This window comes from Coffea eugenioides, chromosome 3, assembly GCF_003713205.1.
Source record: "Coffea eugenioides isolate CCC68of chromosome 3, Ceug_1.0, whole genome shotgun sequence".
NCBI classification, from domain to species: domain Eukaryota; kingdom Viridiplantae; phylum Streptophyta; class Magnoliopsida; order Gentianales; family Rubiaceae; genus Coffea; species Coffea eugenioides.
Window position 1 is genome coordinate 19,418,645 of NC_040037.1, and position 20,823 is coordinate 19,439,467.

At 34.8% G+C, this 20,823-nt stretch overlaps 2 protein-coding genes across 2 annotated transcripts; both read right to left on the minus strand.

The window, feature by feature from the left end:
* Positions 1 to 555: 555 nt before the first annotated feature.
* On the minus strand, positions 556 to 2,825 carry LOC113766260 (cytochrome P450 71A2-like). The gene is made up of 2 exons (XM_027310470.1): positions 1,905 to 2,825; positions 556 to 1,220 (listed from the first exon to the last, which is right to left on the minus strand). Exons 1-2 carry the CDS (start codon positions 2,823 to 2,825, stop codon positions 609 to 611), a joined length of 1,533 nt encoding a protein of 510 aa, XP_027166271.1. The 3' UTR covers positions 556 to 608.
* Positions 2,826 to 11,234: 8,409 nt separating this feature from the next.
* Positions 11,235 to 13,467, minus strand: LOC113766261 (cytochrome P450 71A2-like). Its single transcript, XM_027310471.1, has 2 exons — positions 12,547 to 13,467; positions 11,235 to 11,916 (listed from the first exon to the last, which is right to left on the minus strand). The coding sequence occupies exons 1-2, from the start codon at positions 13,465 to 13,467 to the stop codon at positions 11,305 to 11,307; spliced, it is 1,533 nt and encodes a 510-aa protein (XP_027166272.1). The 3' UTR covers positions 11,235 to 11,304.
* Between the last annotated feature and the right edge of the window lie 7,356 nt (positions 13,468 to 20,823).

Genomic DNA, 20,823 nt, shown 5'->3' on the forward strand with positions numbered 1-20,823 from the left:
ATCCCCCAGCTAGGTGTCCATCTTTTTCGTAAATGGTATGGGTAATCAGTAATGATTTGTTCATAAGTCCTAAACATCGAGTGGTAACAAACACAAAGCTTGAACAACCATCGCAACGTTCTTGGCTCCATCTAATGATGTTGCAATAGAACCAGCAGCGGCTTTAACTTGGATTAACATTTTTTTTAACTTGGATTAACATTTTTTTTTTAAAATACCTTCTTACTCCTTCCCATGCCCTTTCAATCTCAATTGTTACGCACAAAATTTAAGTCTTAAATCTGATAGCGAAGAGAATTCAAAGAGCCATCCCGTAATCACTAGGCCGACGCCAATGGTAACTTAGATCAATGCATTACTATAAGAATGGTAAATTTATATCACTATATAATAACGATAAATATATGGCTGAACCCATGATAATCACACCAAAAAGAGGGACTAAGCCACTGCGAAATTCCAACATTGTCAGTAAATTGTATATAACTTAACTAGCATTATTAACTATAGTTACATCTTGCAAACAAGATAACGCCACCCCTTATTCCGTATCCTCAGGGCATAGTGTACAATAACCCATCACTATAGTTACATCATAAACAAAGACATTAGGAAGAATATGGTGTGGCAATGGCATGCAGAGGAAATTTTCTGTGGACTGTGATACCAAATGATTCGGTCATGTCCAACTCGTTTGGATTGATTCCATCAGGTGATGTAAAGTTAAATGTGTTGACCAGTTTTGCCAATGCAAGTTCAGTTACTGACATGGCGAAGTTGACACCCGGGCAAACTCTTCGTCCAGCACCAAACGGAATTAACTCAAAGTTCAAACCATGAAAATCTACACTCGAACCCAAAAACCTCTCAGGTCGAAATTCCTCCGGGTTCTCCCATAACAACGGATCTCTTGCAATTGCCCAAGCATTCACAAGTACCTGCGTGTTCTTTGGTACATCATACCCCATTACTTTGACGTCTTGATTCGATTCTTTAGGACCCAGTAATGGAACTGGAGTATGAAGTCGCAGAGTTTCTTTAATCACTGCTTTTAAGTACTGCATTTTCTCCATATCAGCTCGAGTTATTTCTGGCTTTCCTTGAGTCACATCTCTTACCTCAGCCTGCAATTTGTGCAAGACTTTGGGGTTCTTTAGAAGTTCTGACATTCCCCAATCCATAACTGAATGTGTTGTATCAGATCCAGCACCAAAGACATCCTAAATAATGGAATCAACGAAAGTGTTGCATTAGAACATGTTTCGATTATACAATGACAATAAGCCTTTATTTCTATTATGTACCAATCCAACTTTATTCAAAACCATGTAGTAATCAAACATTATCACTGAAATGATTTTAAAAATCAATAAATATCAGCTAGCTTGGGCTGGCTCATAGTCCAATAAAGAGCCTAAGGTTTGTGAGCTTTTATGGTTCTAATGTATATATAAATATTTAAATGGATTGAGTTTAGGTTTGCCAAATCTCAACTGACAAAAGCCAATATTGCTCCATTCACAACCTTCAGAACTCTTGAAGGTTATGAGTCTTATGACTAGGGGTATCAATTGGCCTTTATTAATCCAGGCTTCATAAGGCTTAACTCAACACACTTAAATATTTATATGTTTGAGTGGTTAAAACAGGTAAAAGATTTAGAATTTGACACAAGTTCGATTGTGATTTATATGTTGTACAACTATTGATTTCTTAGGTAATTTGATTTATACTAATATAACTTATATAAATATCACTTGCGTACGCCAATTTAGTGAGATATAAGTGTATACCAAATTTAAAAAGTAAGAATAAAACGACCGTATGCAACTACACCAAAATCAACCATTGCCTCAATCCCAAAGATTTACTACCAATACAAAGAGATGGAGAGAGAAATTTACCAGGATGATAGCTTTCATAGCATCTCGTTCAAGAGCAAAGCCCATAGTCTTTTCCTCATTAATCTCAATCAAGATATCTACAAAGTCTTGGCATCTTGCCTCAGCAGTAGAGTCACTTTCAGCCTTTCCTTTCCTCTTATTCATGTGCTCTTCTATCACACCCTCAAGAAATCCGTCAATCTGTTTAACTGTTTTCTTCACTTTAGAATCTAAACCATTGAAGCGATTAACCCATGCAAGCGAAGGAATATAGTTTCCTACATCAAAAATACCCAGTAACTCACCAAACACCTTCAAATTCTCCATACTTTTCCTCCCATTTTCTTCCTCGCTATACTTCCTCCCCAAGGCAACCCTACAGATTATATCATTTGTGAGAATTAAAAACATGTCACTTAAGTTTACAGCTGAGGAAGAACACATTCGGCTGATCTTCTCGATCATGAGTGACGTCTCTTCTTCTCTGACATGTTGAAAAGACTGAATCCTTTTGTTACTCAAAAGATGAAGCATAGAAATGCTTTTTAGTTGTCTCCAATACTCACCATATGGTGCAAAAGCTATGTCTTTGCTTCCGTAAAAGAGTTTATCTGGGATGCCCGATTTAGGCCTGCTTGCAAAGGATAAATCATGGGTTTTCAAGATCTGGCAAGCTGCATTAGAGGAAGAGACAACCAGCATTGGCTTGCTTCCCAGTTCAAGCAGCATGAGTGGACCATATTTTCTTGACAGTGATTGGAGGGAGCGATGTGGAAACTGGCCAAGCTGGTGAAGATTGCCAATAATTGGGAGCTTTGGTGGAGATGGTGGTAACTTTTTCTGGGGTTTAGAAGCAGCATGGAACCATTTGAGAAGGGATAGAAGTAATATGAGCGAGGAAAAAATTGAGAAAAATGAAAGATCAAGATTGATCAAAGCCATGTGGTATGTGAGCATGCATTTGGCTGTGATGGTGTTCTGCTTTTATACTAGTTTTTCAAGCTCTTTTACCGTAGAAAATCCAATAAATCAGGACCAGAGGGGACGATCAAGTCAATACATCATTTAGGGCACCGTTGTACGAGTACGACCATTGACGGTCCTCGGGTGGTTCATTTTTTGAGCAGTGATATTTGAATCTTCTATATATTTATATCTGTACAAATAAATTTTTACAAAGTAATATGTTTATGCGAATAGTTTTATTTTCACAAGTAGATCAACGCAATTAAAAATCAAACTTATCTACGAACATTTTGTTATTAAATTTGAACAAAATATTTGGACAGCACAAAATAGGTCAAAATAACGATAAAAGTTTTAAAGTTTGATCTAATGGTAAAATTTAATCAATTTAATTTTTATTTTTGCATATACATTAAAATCCTTTTCAGTTAATGGAGAGGAGCTTAATTCTTTGTATATGAGAAAGGTTTCTTTGATCATGTGGTTTATTTAAGAGTTTGATAGTCTTTTTCATACCATTTTATCTTGCTCCTCGTGACTTAAATTGATTTGGCTTAAATTGCTGCATAACTTTTTGGCTATTATTATTTGAGTTATGGGTGAAATCACAATCTGGGAATTCAATTGAAACTTATTACAACGTTTTTTTTTTTTTTTGGTGTTCGGCAAAGAAACATGGATCACGAGAAAGAAAGAAGAAAAGTAAGCAACTCCAGACAGTTGAACATCGAATTAAAAATTCCAAGTCCAAGTCATCTAGATGGCCAGGACTATCAGAATTTTTTTTTGTTATAATTTGGATGTACCGTATATGGACTGGAGGCTGTCAGAATCTTCTCGTTACCGAGTCAGGTTTTACAAAAACAGATTGAAAGTGAGTTTAAGATTAAAAATGTTTTCTAACTAAAAAGAATGAGTGCTCGCATTCATGAGGATGTTTTTTGTTGTATGAGAATGAGTGCTCAGTTCTAATTGTGATATAAAAGATAGAATGCTATTTTTCTGTCTAGCTCTTTCTTTGGTCATAGTTGTTCGACAACTCTGTCCTCTGGCAGTCAAATACAATTATACTAAAAGCTATGCCATAATTGATAACCCTGTACGTAGAGCAGAATGAAGAGGAAAGATTTTTCTTCAATTGAGGCTTGTGGGCAAATTGTTTCCTTTATTTTACTCTTACCTATATTACATCACGTTCGTTTGATTCGTGTAACATATGGGCGTCTTATTAATCTTTATTAATATTTTTTCCGCTTTCGTTTGCTTGATTTCTTTGACTTGTAAGGTTCTGTCACATCGGACCGGGACTTGTAAGATTCTTAGGTACTTCAAACATTTTGAAAGTTCTTGTGGAAAAAGCAGCCTTTACTTCTCATAAACTGATAGCATCCTACACCCAAGTGGATAGTATTATATTTCAACAGGAAATTAAGGACATATGTAGACAAATTGTCTTAAAGGCAAATTAGATAAATCAAAAAAGTAAAAAAAAAAAAAAAAAAAAAAACTTAGCATTCCTACCAGGATATTGTCCACCTTCCAATCGAGCTGCAGTTTTCACTTTTGGATACATTAATTGCTCTCTATTTGCTTCTCCCTTCACATTTTTTTTGTTTCGTGCTTCAACTTCTAATTTCAGATAGTGATGGATATCTGTTTCGGTGAAGATGTACAATTTAGGGTCATTGCATGCATAGTTATTAAATCCGATCCGATCTAGCAATCGAACTAGTCAATCTGGTGAACCGATCATTGGATCAGACTGGGTTTCTAATTAGATTATTTAAACATAGAGATCATTGATTGGTCAATGATCCCGTATTAAACCGGAAATCTGATTGATTTTGTCCATGAACTAGGTTTTGTGGAAAAAAATTTAGTTAGCTTTGTTAAGATTCAAACTTCAGAACTTTGGTATATGCTATAGTATACTTACCACTAGGTCACTTTGCCATATGTTAATAGAATAGCTTTCTTATAGTATATAAACATTTTGTCAATTCTATCTTTTTTTAAATATCTCTAAAATAAATTTATTTGGAATCTTTTAATAAAAATTTATGATCACCCAAACTCTATAAGTTATCAAATGGATTTAAAAAATAACATGTTACATAATTCATTTTAAAGATAAATATTATTTTTAATATTTTTTACACTTAAAATTCCTAAATAAGCTAGATAATTACACCATTTTTTTTTTGTTGATACGATAAACTATTCTACACTAGAGGGAGGGGGACCTGAAAGGACCCAAGGGTAACCTAGAGGGGATTGAACCACCACCGGACCAGATAGGTACACTATGCATCCGTATGAATTTTTTAAATAAACTCACATAATGTGGCAATTGGTGGGAGGTAAGGTTTGTACCCTTGACCTCCTATCCCACCAATCCTTAATGCTTTGGTGGTGGTCACCAATCAAAAGACTCGTGGTTAGATAATTATACTAAACATAGATAAAATTTTACACTTGAAATTTGGTGAATTACTAAATAAATTTATTTTTTATTGATTCTTATATGAATTAATTGTTCTATAGCAAATTAAATTAACTGAGTATTTGCTACGGCATTGTTTATTACAATTTATATCATATATCTTACATCAAAAAAATATGAAACATAATATTTAAATATATTTAGCAATCCACTGGTTTAATTAGTGGCCTGTTGATCCATCTCCTTCGCCGTTCCTTCCCAGTCCGGTTTTAATAACCGTGATTGCATGACTCGCTTAAAAACTTAAAAAAGTCATCCTGCATGGGTCATGACTTCCAACTCATCCTGCATAATAGAGATGGCACAATGGAGTCCATACAAAGCAAGTTTAAATGTATTTGTATGAAGGGTAATGACTTTAGATTGATAACGATTTCAACCCAATTGAATTGATGGATTTGCATGAATTATTCACATGATCCGTATAAATCCATTTAGGAAAATAGATTGCTATGGGAACGAGGACCAACACTCGTCTCACGCCCACTACCAACTCTACAAACAGTTTGCATGCAAGCCTAGTCAGCATCTGCAACTTCTTCTTTCCAGATTGGTGTTCTTGAAGTCCACAATACTAGAGAACGTCATAGTTGAACGTTTGAATAATTGACAAAAAACAAGTGGAGCTAGAAACAAATACTCAAAATATTGATAGCTAACCTCTCCAAGATATTTAAATTTGACAAGAATCTTTTTTGTTATTGTCTTCTACTTCCTATGTATATTTCCCATTTTTTGTAGATTTTTTTCCCTTAGTTGCTTAATGATCAAATGTTCTTTGTAGATTTTTTTGTAGATTTTGTTAGATTTTTCCCCTTAAAAAAGCACCAAATTTTAATATTTTGCTAAAAGTACTTTTAACACTAAAAGCCCTACTTCTATTTTTATGAGATAATGTTTACAAAATACCTTAATAGTACTTTTAGCACATAAAAATGTATTTTTTAACCAAAAGTACTGCAACCTCAAATGGGGTCTAAATCTATGCCAAGTACTAAATTCATCATTATCAAATGTTTAAACTCAAGTTGCCTTTTTTAAAAAAAAAAATTCAGTAGAAAAATGGTGAAATTGGCTCGACTATTTTGCCTCATTTCTCAAGGAGGCTTGGTTAATGAATAATCCGCCAATTTTGGTCGTGGTGGATCATTAAAAGGTGGCTTAATAGCCAAAGCCACATGTTCTAATGATAAGAGAGATGGAAGTGGTTTACCTATCTCAAGTGATTCATAGATATTACCTTGAATGTGTATCACTTGAGAACTCACCAAAGGAACGTCTGCTTGACTTTCTTGGGTAATAATACCTTTAAAACCTATACTATCAATACATTCCTCAAGAGTGGTGAAAAATGAGTTGCTAAGACTCATCTCTTGAGGTTCAAGATTAGCTCCAAAGGTACTATCATGTGAAATGGACATTTTGTTATTGAATCACAATTGAGATTTATCATTGTCATCAAAATGCAATCCACGTTCACATGCAACATCTCACCATTCATGCTAGGGTCAATTTGCATATCATTAGAGGAAATAACTTCACACAAAACATGTAATTGTTCTTGTATTCTACCAAAGTGAGAAGTTAATTTATCTAACTTTTCCTCAACCCTATCAAAACGGTCGGAGGTTGCATTTGCTAGCTTTTCTAAAGCTGACTCCCAAGATGGCTTAGAATCATTAGCTAATGGTTCACTTTCTAATTCCGACGGTGAAGGTGCATTAACTAACCTTCCTATTGCTAATTCCCAAGATGATTTTGATTCATATTGGACACATTCGGGTGGATAATCAAAAAAACATGAAGAATCACTATTAGTATATTGATTATCCCAACCGTAAATAGAAGAATTATCCCAATTAGCACCATATTGATCTAAACAAGGATTGTAATGCCCAAATTCACCATAATAATCCACATTTTGTACTTGTCTACATGTATGAATAGCATGAAATCCTCCACACAAGTCACAAATCACATGATTAGAATTAAAAGTATTAACATTACTCTTTTGCTCGAGCATATTCATAATGGTGTCCATTTGAACTTTTAACATTATAATATCAAGTTTAGCCTATAAACACTTTAAACCATCTTTAAATGACATACCTTTGGTAATTTCTTGGTCACCTCTATTCATGGAGCTTTGCACGTAGTAACCATCGATTGCCGATCTTTCACTTTTCATGTATTGTCCGCCCATATTTTCTACTCTTCTTGAGTCCCTAAACATGTTCTTAAAGTAACTTATGTTTAGTCAAGAAGAATAGATGACTCTAAAAAAATAAAAATATACAATAAAGACTCAACAAGACACTAAATATAACAATTAATACACTAGACACAACAAAAACAAGAAAAACAAGTAAAAATGTCTAAATTAATAAAGTTGTTCTTAGCACCGATATTGCCCAATCTTTCCCGGCAATAGTCCCAAGAACTTGTTGTGCGCGGGGTATACGTACATAATTAACTCATCCACAATCAAGTTTTACATTTATAATTCCTAAATACCCCACACGTGATTTATCGCAAGTATACGAATCGTGAGCGAGTATAAGGTATTAAGGGTTGATCTCACAGAGAAGATTTTCAATTACCGATGGTTTTTCGAACTCCTTTATTATCTAGACTACCATAAATATAAAAGTAATGAAAATAACACTAGAAAACTCCTAGAGGTATGGAATTCCTTACTACTCTTGCAAATGAGATTACCGGTTAAATGAATGCTATTATCTTGGCTAATTATGGCGTAATTTCCAATGTATGTGAAACCTACTCTCGTAGTGAATCAACTATGCTTGTAACTAAATCATACCTACTCTCGTGGTTATGAATTAACTACAAGTTCATTTCTTCTATGAAATTACATGAAACAAGTCACTAAAACCACATAGGTGCACCTCTAATCTCGTGAGTGTACTCCCTAGGTTTATTACTTCCTTGAATTAGTGTTAAATTCCAATTCTCATTGCAAACTTAACACCTTTAGATAATCACAATTAATGGCCAGTTAATCATGATTAGAAAAACAAAGTGATAAATAACTTGCTCGAAATAATATCATCAAATAGCCAAGTAAACATCACAAACAAGATATAGAAAGTTCATCCATAACTCTAGGCATAAATTTTAACTAAACATGATAAACACACAAATCCAAACTTGTATTATAACTAAACATAAAATCAAATACAAAAGAAAAAGTAGCAGAAGAGATATCACCCTTATCACATGAGATCAACCTCTCCATCTTTGCTCCTCAATCTTCATCCAAATCTAGCTATAAATACAAGAGGATAAACTACACTACTTATAGTATACTACTCTAACTAATGAACTAAGGAAATTCTAGTGAAGTCTACATTTTTGGTGAGTTTCTCTAGCCTTCTAAAGTTATGAAAATGTTCTCCAAAGTTATCTATTTATAGAGGAATTCAAGGTCAAGAAGAGTTGTTAAAGTTGTCATTTTTTTACTCTTGAACTCCTATGAGTTGTCTCTCCAACTTTCCACCCTTTTCTTGGTCAGATACAGCCGAAATTGCTAGCTAGAATTGAGCTGGAAAGTTGTATAAAAGTAAGGTAAGTTGATGAGCAAGTTGCAGAAATCAGGCAAAAATACGCGACTTGAGCCATGTATTCATGAGTCGCGTATTCACTTCTGTGAATTTGGTACCAATTCAGCTGCTGTTTTCATGATGATGGAGGCCGAACTAACTCTTGTGAAAAACAAGAAAGTTGTATTATCTCTGCAATGCCTCAAGAATCATCCAATTTGGAGCTCTGTGGACCGAGATATGATCAGAATACCAAAGACTGGTCAGAGCTCTATTTCAGCTTTCGACAACAGAGTTGAACTTCTGTATTTCGACTTTTTGACAAGGAAAACAACTGAACTGGACTTCAATGTCTACATACGAAATATATATCTAACTCTTAGCATCAAAATGATTTAAGAATCAGCTCAATTCAATGCTTGTAGCTCAAGATATTGTCAAAATACCACAAGGTGTCAAAGCTGTGAAACTTGCTTCCTTTTGTTCTTGATTGCATTTCCTCTTTTGCACTTCATATTCTCTTTTATCACTTTAAACCATCATCAATCATCCAATTATCTTCTCAATTCATACCATTTGATGATTGAATCATTGAACCTATAAAAACATGAAGTTTTCACCATTAAAATCCACAGAAATGCAATTTTCACCAATTAAATCACAAAATGCATATTTTCACAAGATTCCTAGTTAATTAGCTATAAAACTAAGTAAAATACACCAAAACTAACCAATAAAACACGTAAAATATCTACTTGTCAGGTTCATAGGGCGTTCTCTTGTAAGTTGTAGTGGAATTTTAGGAGTGGTTCTTCCTTGTGGGCAAAATTTATGCACGACAAGTACTGTTTTGGAATTCTTCCATGTCAAGCCCCCATTTCTTCAACAAGCTCGCCTACATGGAGAAGGAAGTTGGACATTAGGGGGTATTTATAGTCTAGCAACTTCACAGTGGAAGTTGTAACTTTTGGCATGACAACTGGGTAGGATCAGGAGCTCTGTCTCTTAAAGCTGAGGTGCAAGGAAATCTGTTTTTCAAAGATGTTATTGACAATGGTGAGTGGAATATTATCTTGTTGGGTCAACTGCTGCCAGTGGAGGTTGTTCAAGAAATTGCGGGTATGGTTATTCTTTCTAGGGATGTTCCAAATGCCATGACTTGGGTTGTATCTACATCGGGCAGGTTCTCTTTATTCTTTGCATTCCAGGAGATACGGGATGCTAGGGATTCTTCATTCATGTCTAAACAATGTTGGCATACACAAGTGCCATTGAAATTTTCATTTTTTATGCTGCGATTGTTTAGTTGTAGGATGCCTTTGGATGATGTGCTGACTAAGTTTCAGTTTCATATGTTGTCCAAATGTTTTTGTTGTGTGGACTCTCAAGCTAAAACGGTAAAACATTTGTTCTTGCAAGGGGAGCTGGCGATGGCCGTGTGGAAGTTTTTTGGATCGCCTTGTGGAATTCATTATGCTGGAGATCATTTGCATGCGGTCATGGCTCATTGGTGGTATAAACCAGCCAAGTCCCAAAGATTAAAGTTTATCTTTCGCCTATGGAAGGCAAGGAATATAGCTTTCTACCAAGGAGTTTTTGTGGATTTTCATTCGGTGTGCGGAGCTATCTTTAGTGATTTGAGGTCTGTGTATTGGATTAAGTTCAGGGAATTTCACAATATTATGTCTTGGCATCCTTTTTTGGAACTAGTTGAGTGACGATTGGATGATTTTAATGTCAGGATTGTTTTTTGGCAACCTCCGTAGAGGGGGGTGTTGAAACTCAATATTGATGGATGCTCGAAAGGAAATCCAGGTGTGTGTGGTGGAGGGGGGATATATACTCTGGAATTGGACGGGGCGCTTACATTTTGCCTTCTCCTCTTTCTTCGATGAGGGTACTAGTATATAAGTGGAAGCTAAGCTTTATTATTAGGGAAGAAATTGTGTGTTCAAAGAGGATTTATGCAGGTTATTGTTGAATCAGATTCAATGGTATTAGTACGGATTCTGAAGGATTATTATTGATGACGGCGAGGGGAGAGTGTAGAATGGACAATTTAGCTTTCCCGTCTTTTCGTAGATGTAGGATTGCTTATCAATGTCCTTAATTGGTCATTTTATCATGTAGTATGTGAGGTTTTATCGTGTATTATATGAGGTAAGGTTGATGTCCCCCTCGTATTTGGTTTGTTTCTAATAAAATTTGGGCTGGCATTAAAAAAAAAACCCCATCATAAGCACACCAAAAAGAGGGACTAAACCACTACGAAATTCCAACATTATCAGTGTGAATTATTAACTATAGTTACATCAGGTATACAATAACCCATCACTATAGTCACTAGAAATGAAACAAAACAAATAAAGCTGAAACATCATAAACAAAGACATTAGCAAGAATATGGTGTGGCAATGGCATGCAGAGGAAATTTTCTGTGGACTGTGATACCAAATGATTCGGTCATGTCCAACTCGTTTGGATTGATTCCATCGGGTGATGTAAAGTTAAATTTGTTGACCAGTTTTGCCAATGCAAGTTCAGTTACTGACATGGCGAAGTTGATACCCGGGCAAACTCTTCGTCCGGCACCAAACGGAATTAACTCAAAGTTCAAACCATGAAAATCTACACTCGAACCCAAAAACCTCTCAGGTCGAAATTCTTCAGGGTTCTCCCACAACAATGGATCTCTTGCAATTGCCCAAGCATTCACAAGTACCTGTGTGCTCTTTGGTACATCATACCCCATTACTTTGACGTCTTGATTCGATTCTTTAGGACCCAGTAATGGAACTGGAGTATGAAGTCTCATAGTTTCTTTAATCACTGCTTTTAAGTAGTGCATTTTCTCCATATCAGCTCTAGTTATTTCTGGCTTTCCTTGAGTCACATCTCTTACCTCAGCCTGCAATTTATGCAAGACTTTGGGGTTCTTTAGAAGTTCTGACATTCCCCAATCCATAACTGAATGTGTTGTATCAGATCCAGCACCAAAGACATCCTAAATAATGGAATCAAAGAAAGTGTTGCATTAGAACATGTTTGGATTATATAATGGCAATAACCTTTATTTCTATTGTGTACCAATCCAACTTTATTCAAAACCATGTCGTAATCAAACTTTATCAATGAAATGATTTTAAAATCAATAAATATAAGCTAGCTTGGGCTGGCTCATAGTCCAATAAACAGCCTAAGGTTTGTGAGCTTTTATAGTTCTAACGTATATATGAATATTTAAATGGGCTGAGTTTAGGTTTGCCAAATCTCGATTGACAAAACCCAATTATTACTCCATTCACACATCAATCCAGGCTTCATAAGGCTTAACTCAACAAACCTGAATATTTATATGTTTGAGTGGTTAAAACAGGTAAAAGATTTAGAATTTGACACAAGTTCGATTGTGATTTATATGTTGTACAACTATTGATTTCTTACCTAATTTGATTTATACTAATATAACTTATATAAATATCACTTGCGTATGCCAATTTAGTGAGATATAAGTGTATACCAAATTTAAAAAGTAAGAATAAAACGACCGTATGCAACTATACCAAAATCTACCATACTTGCCTCAATCCCAAAGATTTACTACCAATACAAAGAGATGGAGAGAGAAATTTACCAGGATGATAGCTTTCATAGCATCTCGTTCAAGAGCAAAGCCCATAGTCTTTTCCTCATTAATCTCAATCAAGATATCTACAAAGTCTTGGCATCTTGCCTCAGCAGTAGAGTGACTTTCAGCCTTTCCTTTTCTCTTATTCATGTGCTCTTCTATCACACCCTCAAGAAATCCGTCAATCTGTTTAACTGTTTTCTTCACTTTAGAATCCAAACCATTGAAGCGATTAACCCATGCAAGCGAAGGAATATAGTTTCCTACATCAAAAATACCCAGTAACTCACCAAACACCTTCAAATTCTCCATACTTTTCCGCCCATTTTCTTCCTCGCTATACTTCCTCCCCAAGGCAACCCTACAGATTATATCATTTGTGAGAATTAAAAACATGTCACTTAAGTTTACAGCTGAGGAAGAACACATTCGGCTGATCTTCTCGATCATGAGTGACGTCTCTTCTTCTCTGACATGTTGAAAAGACTGAATCCTTTTGTTACTCAAAAGATGAAGCATAGAAATGCTTTTTAGTTGTCTCCAATACTCACCATATGGTGCAAAAGCTATGTCTTTGCTTCCGTAAAAGAGTTTATCTGGGATGCCCGATTTAGGCCTGCTTGCAAAGGATAAATCATGGGTTTTCAAGATCTGGCAAGCTGCATTAGAGGAAGAGACAACCAGCATTGGCTTGCTTCCCAGTTCAAGCAGCATGAGTGGACCATATTTTCTTGACAGTGATTGGAGGGAGCGATGTGGAAACTGGCCAAGCTGGTGAAGATTGCCAGTAATTGGGAGCTTTGGTGGAGATGGTGGTAGCTTTTTCTGGGGTTTAGAAGCAGCATAGAACCATTTGAGAAGGGATAGAAGGAATATGAGCAAGGAAAAAATTGAGAAAAATGAAAGATCAAGATTGATCAAAGCCATGTGGTATATGAGCATGCATTTGGCTGTGATGGTGTTCTCTTTTTATACTAGTTTTTCAAGCTCTTTTAAATCTGGGATTCAATTGAAACTTAACTCCAGACAGTTGAACATTGAATAGAAAAGTCCAAGTCCAATTCTAGATGGTCAGGGCTATCAGAATTTTTTTGGTTATAATTAGGGTGCACCGTATATGGACTGGAGGCTGTCAGAATCTTCTTGTTACAAAGTCAGGTTTTACAAAACAGATTGAAAGTGAGTTTAAGATTAAAAATGTTTTCTAACCATTACATAGAAAGGAATAATCTCTTGGTAACTAAAAAGAATGAGTGCTCACATTCATGAGCATGTTTTTTGTTGTATGAGAATGAGTGCTCAATTCTAATTGTCATATAAAAGATAGAATCCTATTTTTCTTGTTAATGAGTATAACTATGATATGACAATAGTTATTGTCTAGCTCTTTCGACAACTTTGTCCAGTAGTAGTCAAATACAATTATACCAAAAGCTATGCCATAATTGATAACCTTGTTATGTACTTGGAACAAAAAATGAAGAGGAAAGATTTTTCTTCAATTGAGGTCTGTCGGCAAAGATTTTTATCTTTATTACATCAGGTTCGTTTGATTCGTGTAACATATGGGCGTCTTATTAATAATTATTATCTTATGACGTTGGATTTTTTCCGCTTTCGTTTGCTTTATTTCTTTGACTCGTACGTAAAGTTCGGTCTTCAAACATTTTGAAAGTTCTTATTGGAAAAAACAACCTTTTCTGAAAGTTCTTATGGAAAAAGCAGTCTTTTCTTCTCATAAAAGTAGGAGTGAGATATCACAAATTATCATATAGAGTCAACTCATTTGCTATGCAAAACTTTTTTTTTATTGTTTTTCTTTGGCTAGAATGGAAAGAAAATTCGAAAGAGCAACTGCATGCATGTACACAAAGTTAATCACAAAATAATCAATTTGACTTTTCTACTCATTTTTATTAGAGCTTTCTATTTGTATCTTTTGTAATCCCACATATACTTAACTCTTTTTGTGCTCTTCATTTGACATGCTTTTCGTATGCATGTAGACCAAAGTAGCGTGAGTCATTTCCATTACAAAATATCTTATTTTCTTCTTAGAAGGCTGATTTGTTATTATTTGCAGCAATTGAGTCATTTCTATTTACAAAATGACTACTACTAGCCTTAGAGTCTAACATAGTTAGAAACATAGCATCCTACTCCCAAGTGGATAGTATTAGTATTTCAACAGGAAATTAAGGGTATATGTAGGCAAATTATCTTAAAGTCATATTAGATAAATAAAAAAAGTAAAAAAAAAACCATCATTAAATCATTCAAAACACTTTTATATATAGTATAGATTTGCAACAATTGAAGCACCTTGCATAAGCTCGGCATTCCTACTAGGATATTGTCCACGTTCCAATCAAGCTGCAGTTTTCACTTTTGGATAACCTTAATAGCTCTCTATTTGCTTCTCCCTTTACATTTTTTGTTTGGTGCTTCAACCTCTAATTTTAGATAGTGATGGTGACAAGTGTCCATTTTACCTAATAGATTGTATATATTTTAATTTATTTATAGCTAATTTTGCATCTCTAAGACAATGTGAGTGACCATTTTAATATTTTAGTTTATGATATTTTAGCATACATGATGCAAAGTCAAAAGACATAAGTATACTAACCATAATTCATGCAAAAATATAATTAGTTATGTTGTCATATACAAGCATAACCAAATGAAGATCATATATCAGACTAACAATATATGTATGATACATACTTGCATGACCAAATAAATCATCACCAGGATGATACATAAACATGGGATTAGTCATTAATTCTCAATCATTGAGATATTGGATACATAGATCCCATGACAAATTGAATTTGATTCATTTAATATTAAATGAATCTATGTACGTAGCTCTTCTCAGATTGCCAACAAACCATGAAGTTATATGTTAAACAACATGGTTAGAGGGTGGCTTTGATACCACATGTAAACCAAATAATTACAACTAAATTGTACTAAGCAGTAGAAATTTAAATGACTTACCTCCAGCCATTGTTGTTAAACAAAGATTAATCCTTACAACTCCTTTATCTTCTTGCCTTGTTCTTGTCTATGTGGACAAGAAGGAGAAATTAGATATGCTATCATATCTATCATGGGTTTGCTAAGGCTCTCCAGAATCTTTTAATTTTCAAGTCCTTTGGGAATAAGCTATCAAGATTCGGTGTGGTGGTGAGAATCAATCATTTCTTCAAAGTATTATTGAAAACGGGTGATGGCAGGGAACCACCTTCGCCTTGGCTTTTCTAGGTCCCTCGCAAGAAGAAGAGAGGTTGGACTACTGGATGTGCTGTTGGTGACATCGCCTCACCTCTGCCATCCATCTTTACGCCAGGCCTTGTTGAGCTTTGTTGTTTAGTTACAACAAATCTTGAAATTTTACATAACACATTTCCATGATTTTTTAAAAATCGAGGCAGAAAGAAATATATTTATTTACAAGACCTATAAAGTTGGGGGAAGAAGAGGAGAAAAGAGGGAAAAGGGAAGAGGTGGAGGTTGAGAAGTGAGAAAAGGGTCATATGGTTGTGGTGGCGGTGGCGGAAGTGGGAGTGATATGAGAAGATGATGGTAGAAAAGGTAAACAAGTGATGTGGATTTAGATTTGTGAAATTAGGTTTAGGTGGAGAATAATTTGAAAAAATGGTAGATTAAATGGAAAATTAGTTCAATATTAAATAAGTTACCAAATTTGCCCTTAAAAAATTAATCACATGCTGAATCTGTGACGCATTTCGATAAAATTTGGCCGGAAAGGTGACGAAGGATAAAAAATGAGCGTTATTCAATTGTTAGAAACTAAAATCAATCATTTTAATTCTAAGGGACTAAAATTTTACATCAGTCATATGTGAGGGACTATTGTGCAATTTTTTCAAAATATCAATCAACTAATTAGAATATCAATCATTAATCATTATCCAATGAGAGATACTAATTAATTATTAACAAAATCTCAATTAATTAATTAAAATATCAATCACTTTAAAATCAATCATATGGGTCATAATTGCCCCTAAAGGAGGCAAGTCTTACAAGATATTTGACAGGTGTCGAGCCTATGCAATAATAATTACTTACTAAAAAAAAAACAAAGTTTTGTATATAACGATGAGCAGAGTCGAATCCACAGGGACTGGAGATAATTCGTTTCTTTTAGAGTCCTGAATAGGGGGAATTTTAGAAAATATAAAAACAACTTAATTAACCAACTAATAAAACAACTAACGAAAATAAATAGGAATTAATCAACAATAGATACGACTCGAACAAAAGGTGCAACTTTTCAGACACGGTCCATTTAACTGATTATCGATGCAAATATAATTCAATTATTCATTAATACATTGATTATTGCCATCAACAAGTTCTGACAACTAATTTTTCCTTACTTTGTCGATAGGTAAAGTACGACCGTTGACTATTTTTCTAACCAAGAAACAACCCTAGGTACGACTGTAAGATTTAATTTCTCGATTGCACTAAGAATTAGAAAAATCCAACCCTAATCAATAAACACGCTACAAGAATTTATTTAAATTAGATCACATGTTTCTCTAATATGGGACCAATCACGCTAGTCGCCACTGGCATTAACCAATCAAACAATTACGCATTCAACTGGTTAATCTGACAGTAGATTATTAAATTAATTCGAATATCGGGCCCTTGACATTCAAATAACACAACAATCATAACAAGTTAAACCAAAAAATGTACGAATACCAATGAATAAAAGAAATAAGTAAAATAATTCGATCTCACAAATGTTTGGAATCGAGGCTTTAAGTTGACCTTCGACTAGAAAAAGAAATTCAGCTATTCTCCATTGAGAACAACCCAAGCAATCCCATTGAAGAAAATTGCATGAACGCTCGACAAAAGAAGAAAACTCAAGAAAAAACGAACAGAAAGGCCAAGCGGCCGTTCTTCTCCTCTCTAACAAAAGAGTCATGACCCTCTTTTTATTTTTTCTACCTTACGAAGTACTAATCAAACGGGAATCCGACATCCCTTATTCTTTGTTTCCCACTTCACTTCTACTACTCATAAAAAAGGCCTATTGCCTAATTAGAAAAAAGGAAATAAAAATAATAATAACTCATATTTCCTAATTCAACTCTACAACTAACAAAAATAATTAAAGTCTTCCAAATTTCACTAAAGATATCCGTATTTAACTCGAACTAGAAAATCTCCGTGCGTGATAAATTTCCGAGTCTTCTGGACTTGAAAGTAATTTTTGAAAAATCACCTCTTTTATCATTTTTTGCTCCACTTTCCTACAATTAGCACCAAATACAAAACATAACTAGAATCAATCAATTAATACAATATTTAGCTAAATCAAGGGCAAAATAATTATAAATTGAATATCAGTTTTACACCCTTTCAATTCCCCTCACACCTAGATCATGCTTGTCCTCAAATTTGAAAAACAACAAATCAAACAAATAAGTTCAAATAATGGCTATCACTCAAATTACCCATTGCCAAGATACAATTAAAACACATGTCAAGCACTAGTGGTTAGTCTCCAAGATATCTCTCTGGTTAGCTTTTATAACCAAAAGACTCTCCCAATTTCTGATTAACCAATCTAAGGATATAAAATATTCAACTAACATTTGTTAGCAAATAGTTCGATTATTAAACAAAATACACTTTCACATTTTTCACTATTAGTACATCTTTTTTTCTTTTCTAAAATATCTCCACACTTGAGTTTTTTTTTAAATTCGGGAGAAAAAACTTAGTCCTCAGCCATTCAAACCTTTTGACGCAAACTCCGACATCTACTAAATGACGGAGCCCGGTTACTCAACTCTCATCACTTAATGACCACATACTCATAGCTATCACCACTTTTTGACGCGAAAGTCGACACTTTTGGCGAAAACCGCTAGTTACTATGCAACGATAACCAGTGGAGTATAACCAAATATGATTCACAGATTAGCAACAAAATAAACTTAAAGATCACAAGTCCGCTTCATCTCCCAAACATGGAGAACTAAGATTAATAGTTGAACCAATTTATATGAAAAATGGCAGAAAAATATTTACAATACCTAGAAAAGTTAATCAAAAATGGTCAAAGTCACAAATCTCAAATATTCACCAGAGAGACACGCTTAGACTTAACCATGCCATACTTGATACATTAAAACATAAAACCTTAGTAATAGAAAATTTTGAAATATCTAGCCATTGTTAATCAGGAATAACCACAAAAATATGCAAGAAATGGCAAAAATTGGATAAAATTCGACAAAGTTGAACAAAAATTCCAACAAAAATGCCTACACTTGTACTTTTCCAATATACTTTCATATACTACCCCCCACACATACATCTTTCATTGTCCCTAATGTAAGAAATAAAAAAATAAAAGTTGAGGAAGGGAGCAATGAAACTTTCCTGATCATCAGGAGGTGTTGTGGCATAGCTATGGGTAAGAGGCAAAAGACATGTGAAGCTCGACATTGGCCAACCGACCATCCATTTGATGGACTTGTCTATGCAGGTGAGAAATCTCTTTTAGTGGTGCACCAATTTGGCCGACAAATTTTAGGGGCTACGATTGCCGACGGTGAAGCAAATTGGAGGGGGATGAAATTGGTCCAATAGCAACGGTGACCTTCCTTGGGACGTAATAGTCGATGGTGAAGAAAGATGGACAGCTATGGCAAAGAAAATGGAAAGGGAAGAAAGATAGAAAGAAAGAAGAGACGAAAAAAAAGAAGAGAGAAAGAAAGGAAAGAGAAAAGGAAAAAGAAAAGGAAAGAAAGAAAGAAAAATGTTTTTGTCTGTTTTTTTTTTTACTTCCCCCTTGTTGGAACAAGACGTGGGCATGTTTTGTTGGTTGAAACTCTTCTGATGATAAAGTTGACTAATTACGAGTTACAGCGTGCCCTCTAGGCGCGTGAGTGTCATGTTGCCTTGTTGGCCTTCAAACTCGAAACATGAGCTCTCTAGGCGAGTAGCCGTGGGCACGGCATGATGGTGTTAACGTTTCTGATGGTGGAGCGGATTATTAGCGCATTACCATGTGCCATCTACGCACGGGCACGTCCTGTCGGGAGAAAGTCTTCTGACCATTGAAACATCAAAAATGAAAATTAAACACACTAAATATGAAAAACATAAGATAAATATAATGAAACTAATAATAAAAATAAAGAAAAAATTGAATTGGGTTACCTCCCAATAAGCGTCTTTCTTTAATGTCTTTGGCTAGACATTGCTATGCTTGTTCACGGAGAATAAAATCTTATAACTCGTTTCAATGTTTCATCCTCTATGTAATCCTAGTAACCCTCGTAAATAGAATGGTCATTAAGCATACTAGTTGCTTTCTTCCATTGACTAGTAGATGGCACCAAACAGTTAAACAATGACCTTAATTCTTCACTTGCTTCTCCATCACGAGCACTTATCGGTTCAAGATATTTGACCATAGCTACTCCTAACTTATTCCTGCCATGAAACTCAAAAATTTCTGATATAACAAAATTAATCGCACTAGTAGAAATTATAGAATAAGAGACAGGGCAATGTTGGCTAGAGAATGGAGACGATGTCACCATATTTGAGAATTGTTTGCTGAATTCATCTACTCGAACAATTAGAGATTGGGGTTTTATTTTTTCATTGTCAACTGCATCTGTAGATCCTTCTCCTAAGGACTCTTGCTGCTCCTCATCACATGTTAAGGTAATTGCACTCTTATCTTTCTCAAGATCGATAATAGTATGTGAGGGCAATTCTTCACACATTTGAGAAGCCAATTACATTATTCTAGATGTCAATAGACGCACTCGATCCACCAAGTTGTGAATGTTCATTTGTGTCTCTTGATGAAATCGACATGTGTTAGTAGCTAGTGATTCAATCATTTCTTCAAGAGACATACCTGGCGTGAATGATGGTTCTTGAGACTCTTGCTGTTGAAAATCTATTGGCCCTGTGGCATAATTAAAATTGGAATTATCTTGCCATCCTTGATCATATTCATTTCAATAAGGGTCATACAACGTTTGAAATCGGGGTGAAAAATCTCTAAAAGTATCGATTGGGGCATTCAGGCCATCTTGAAATATGAGACACCTATCAATTGAATGATTTGAGGCATAACAGAATCCACAAGTTGCAACAGTCAATCTTTCTCCAAAAAAGGTCAATGTATCTAAATATTGACCATTAGAAAATACACGAGTTTCATTACTCCTCCTAAGAATAAAATCCAATCTATCACAAAAA

Coding starts and splice junctions, on each gene's coding strand:
- LOC113766261 (XM_027310471.1), bottom strand. CDS start 13,467: ATGGCTTTGATCAATCTTGATCTTTCATTTTTCTCAATTTTTTCCTTG. Junction 11,917..12,546: donor CTATGAAAGCTATCATCCTG/GTAAATTTCTCT, acceptor TCCATTATTTAG/GATGTCTTTGGTGCTGGATC.
- LOC113766260 (XM_027310470.1), bottom strand. CDS start 2,825: ATGGCTTTGATCAATCTTGATCTTTCATTTTTCTCAATTTTTTCCTCG. Junction 1,221..1,904: donor CTATGAAAGCTATCATCCTG/GTAAATTTCTCT, acceptor TCCATTATTTAG/GATGTCTTTGGTGCTGGATC.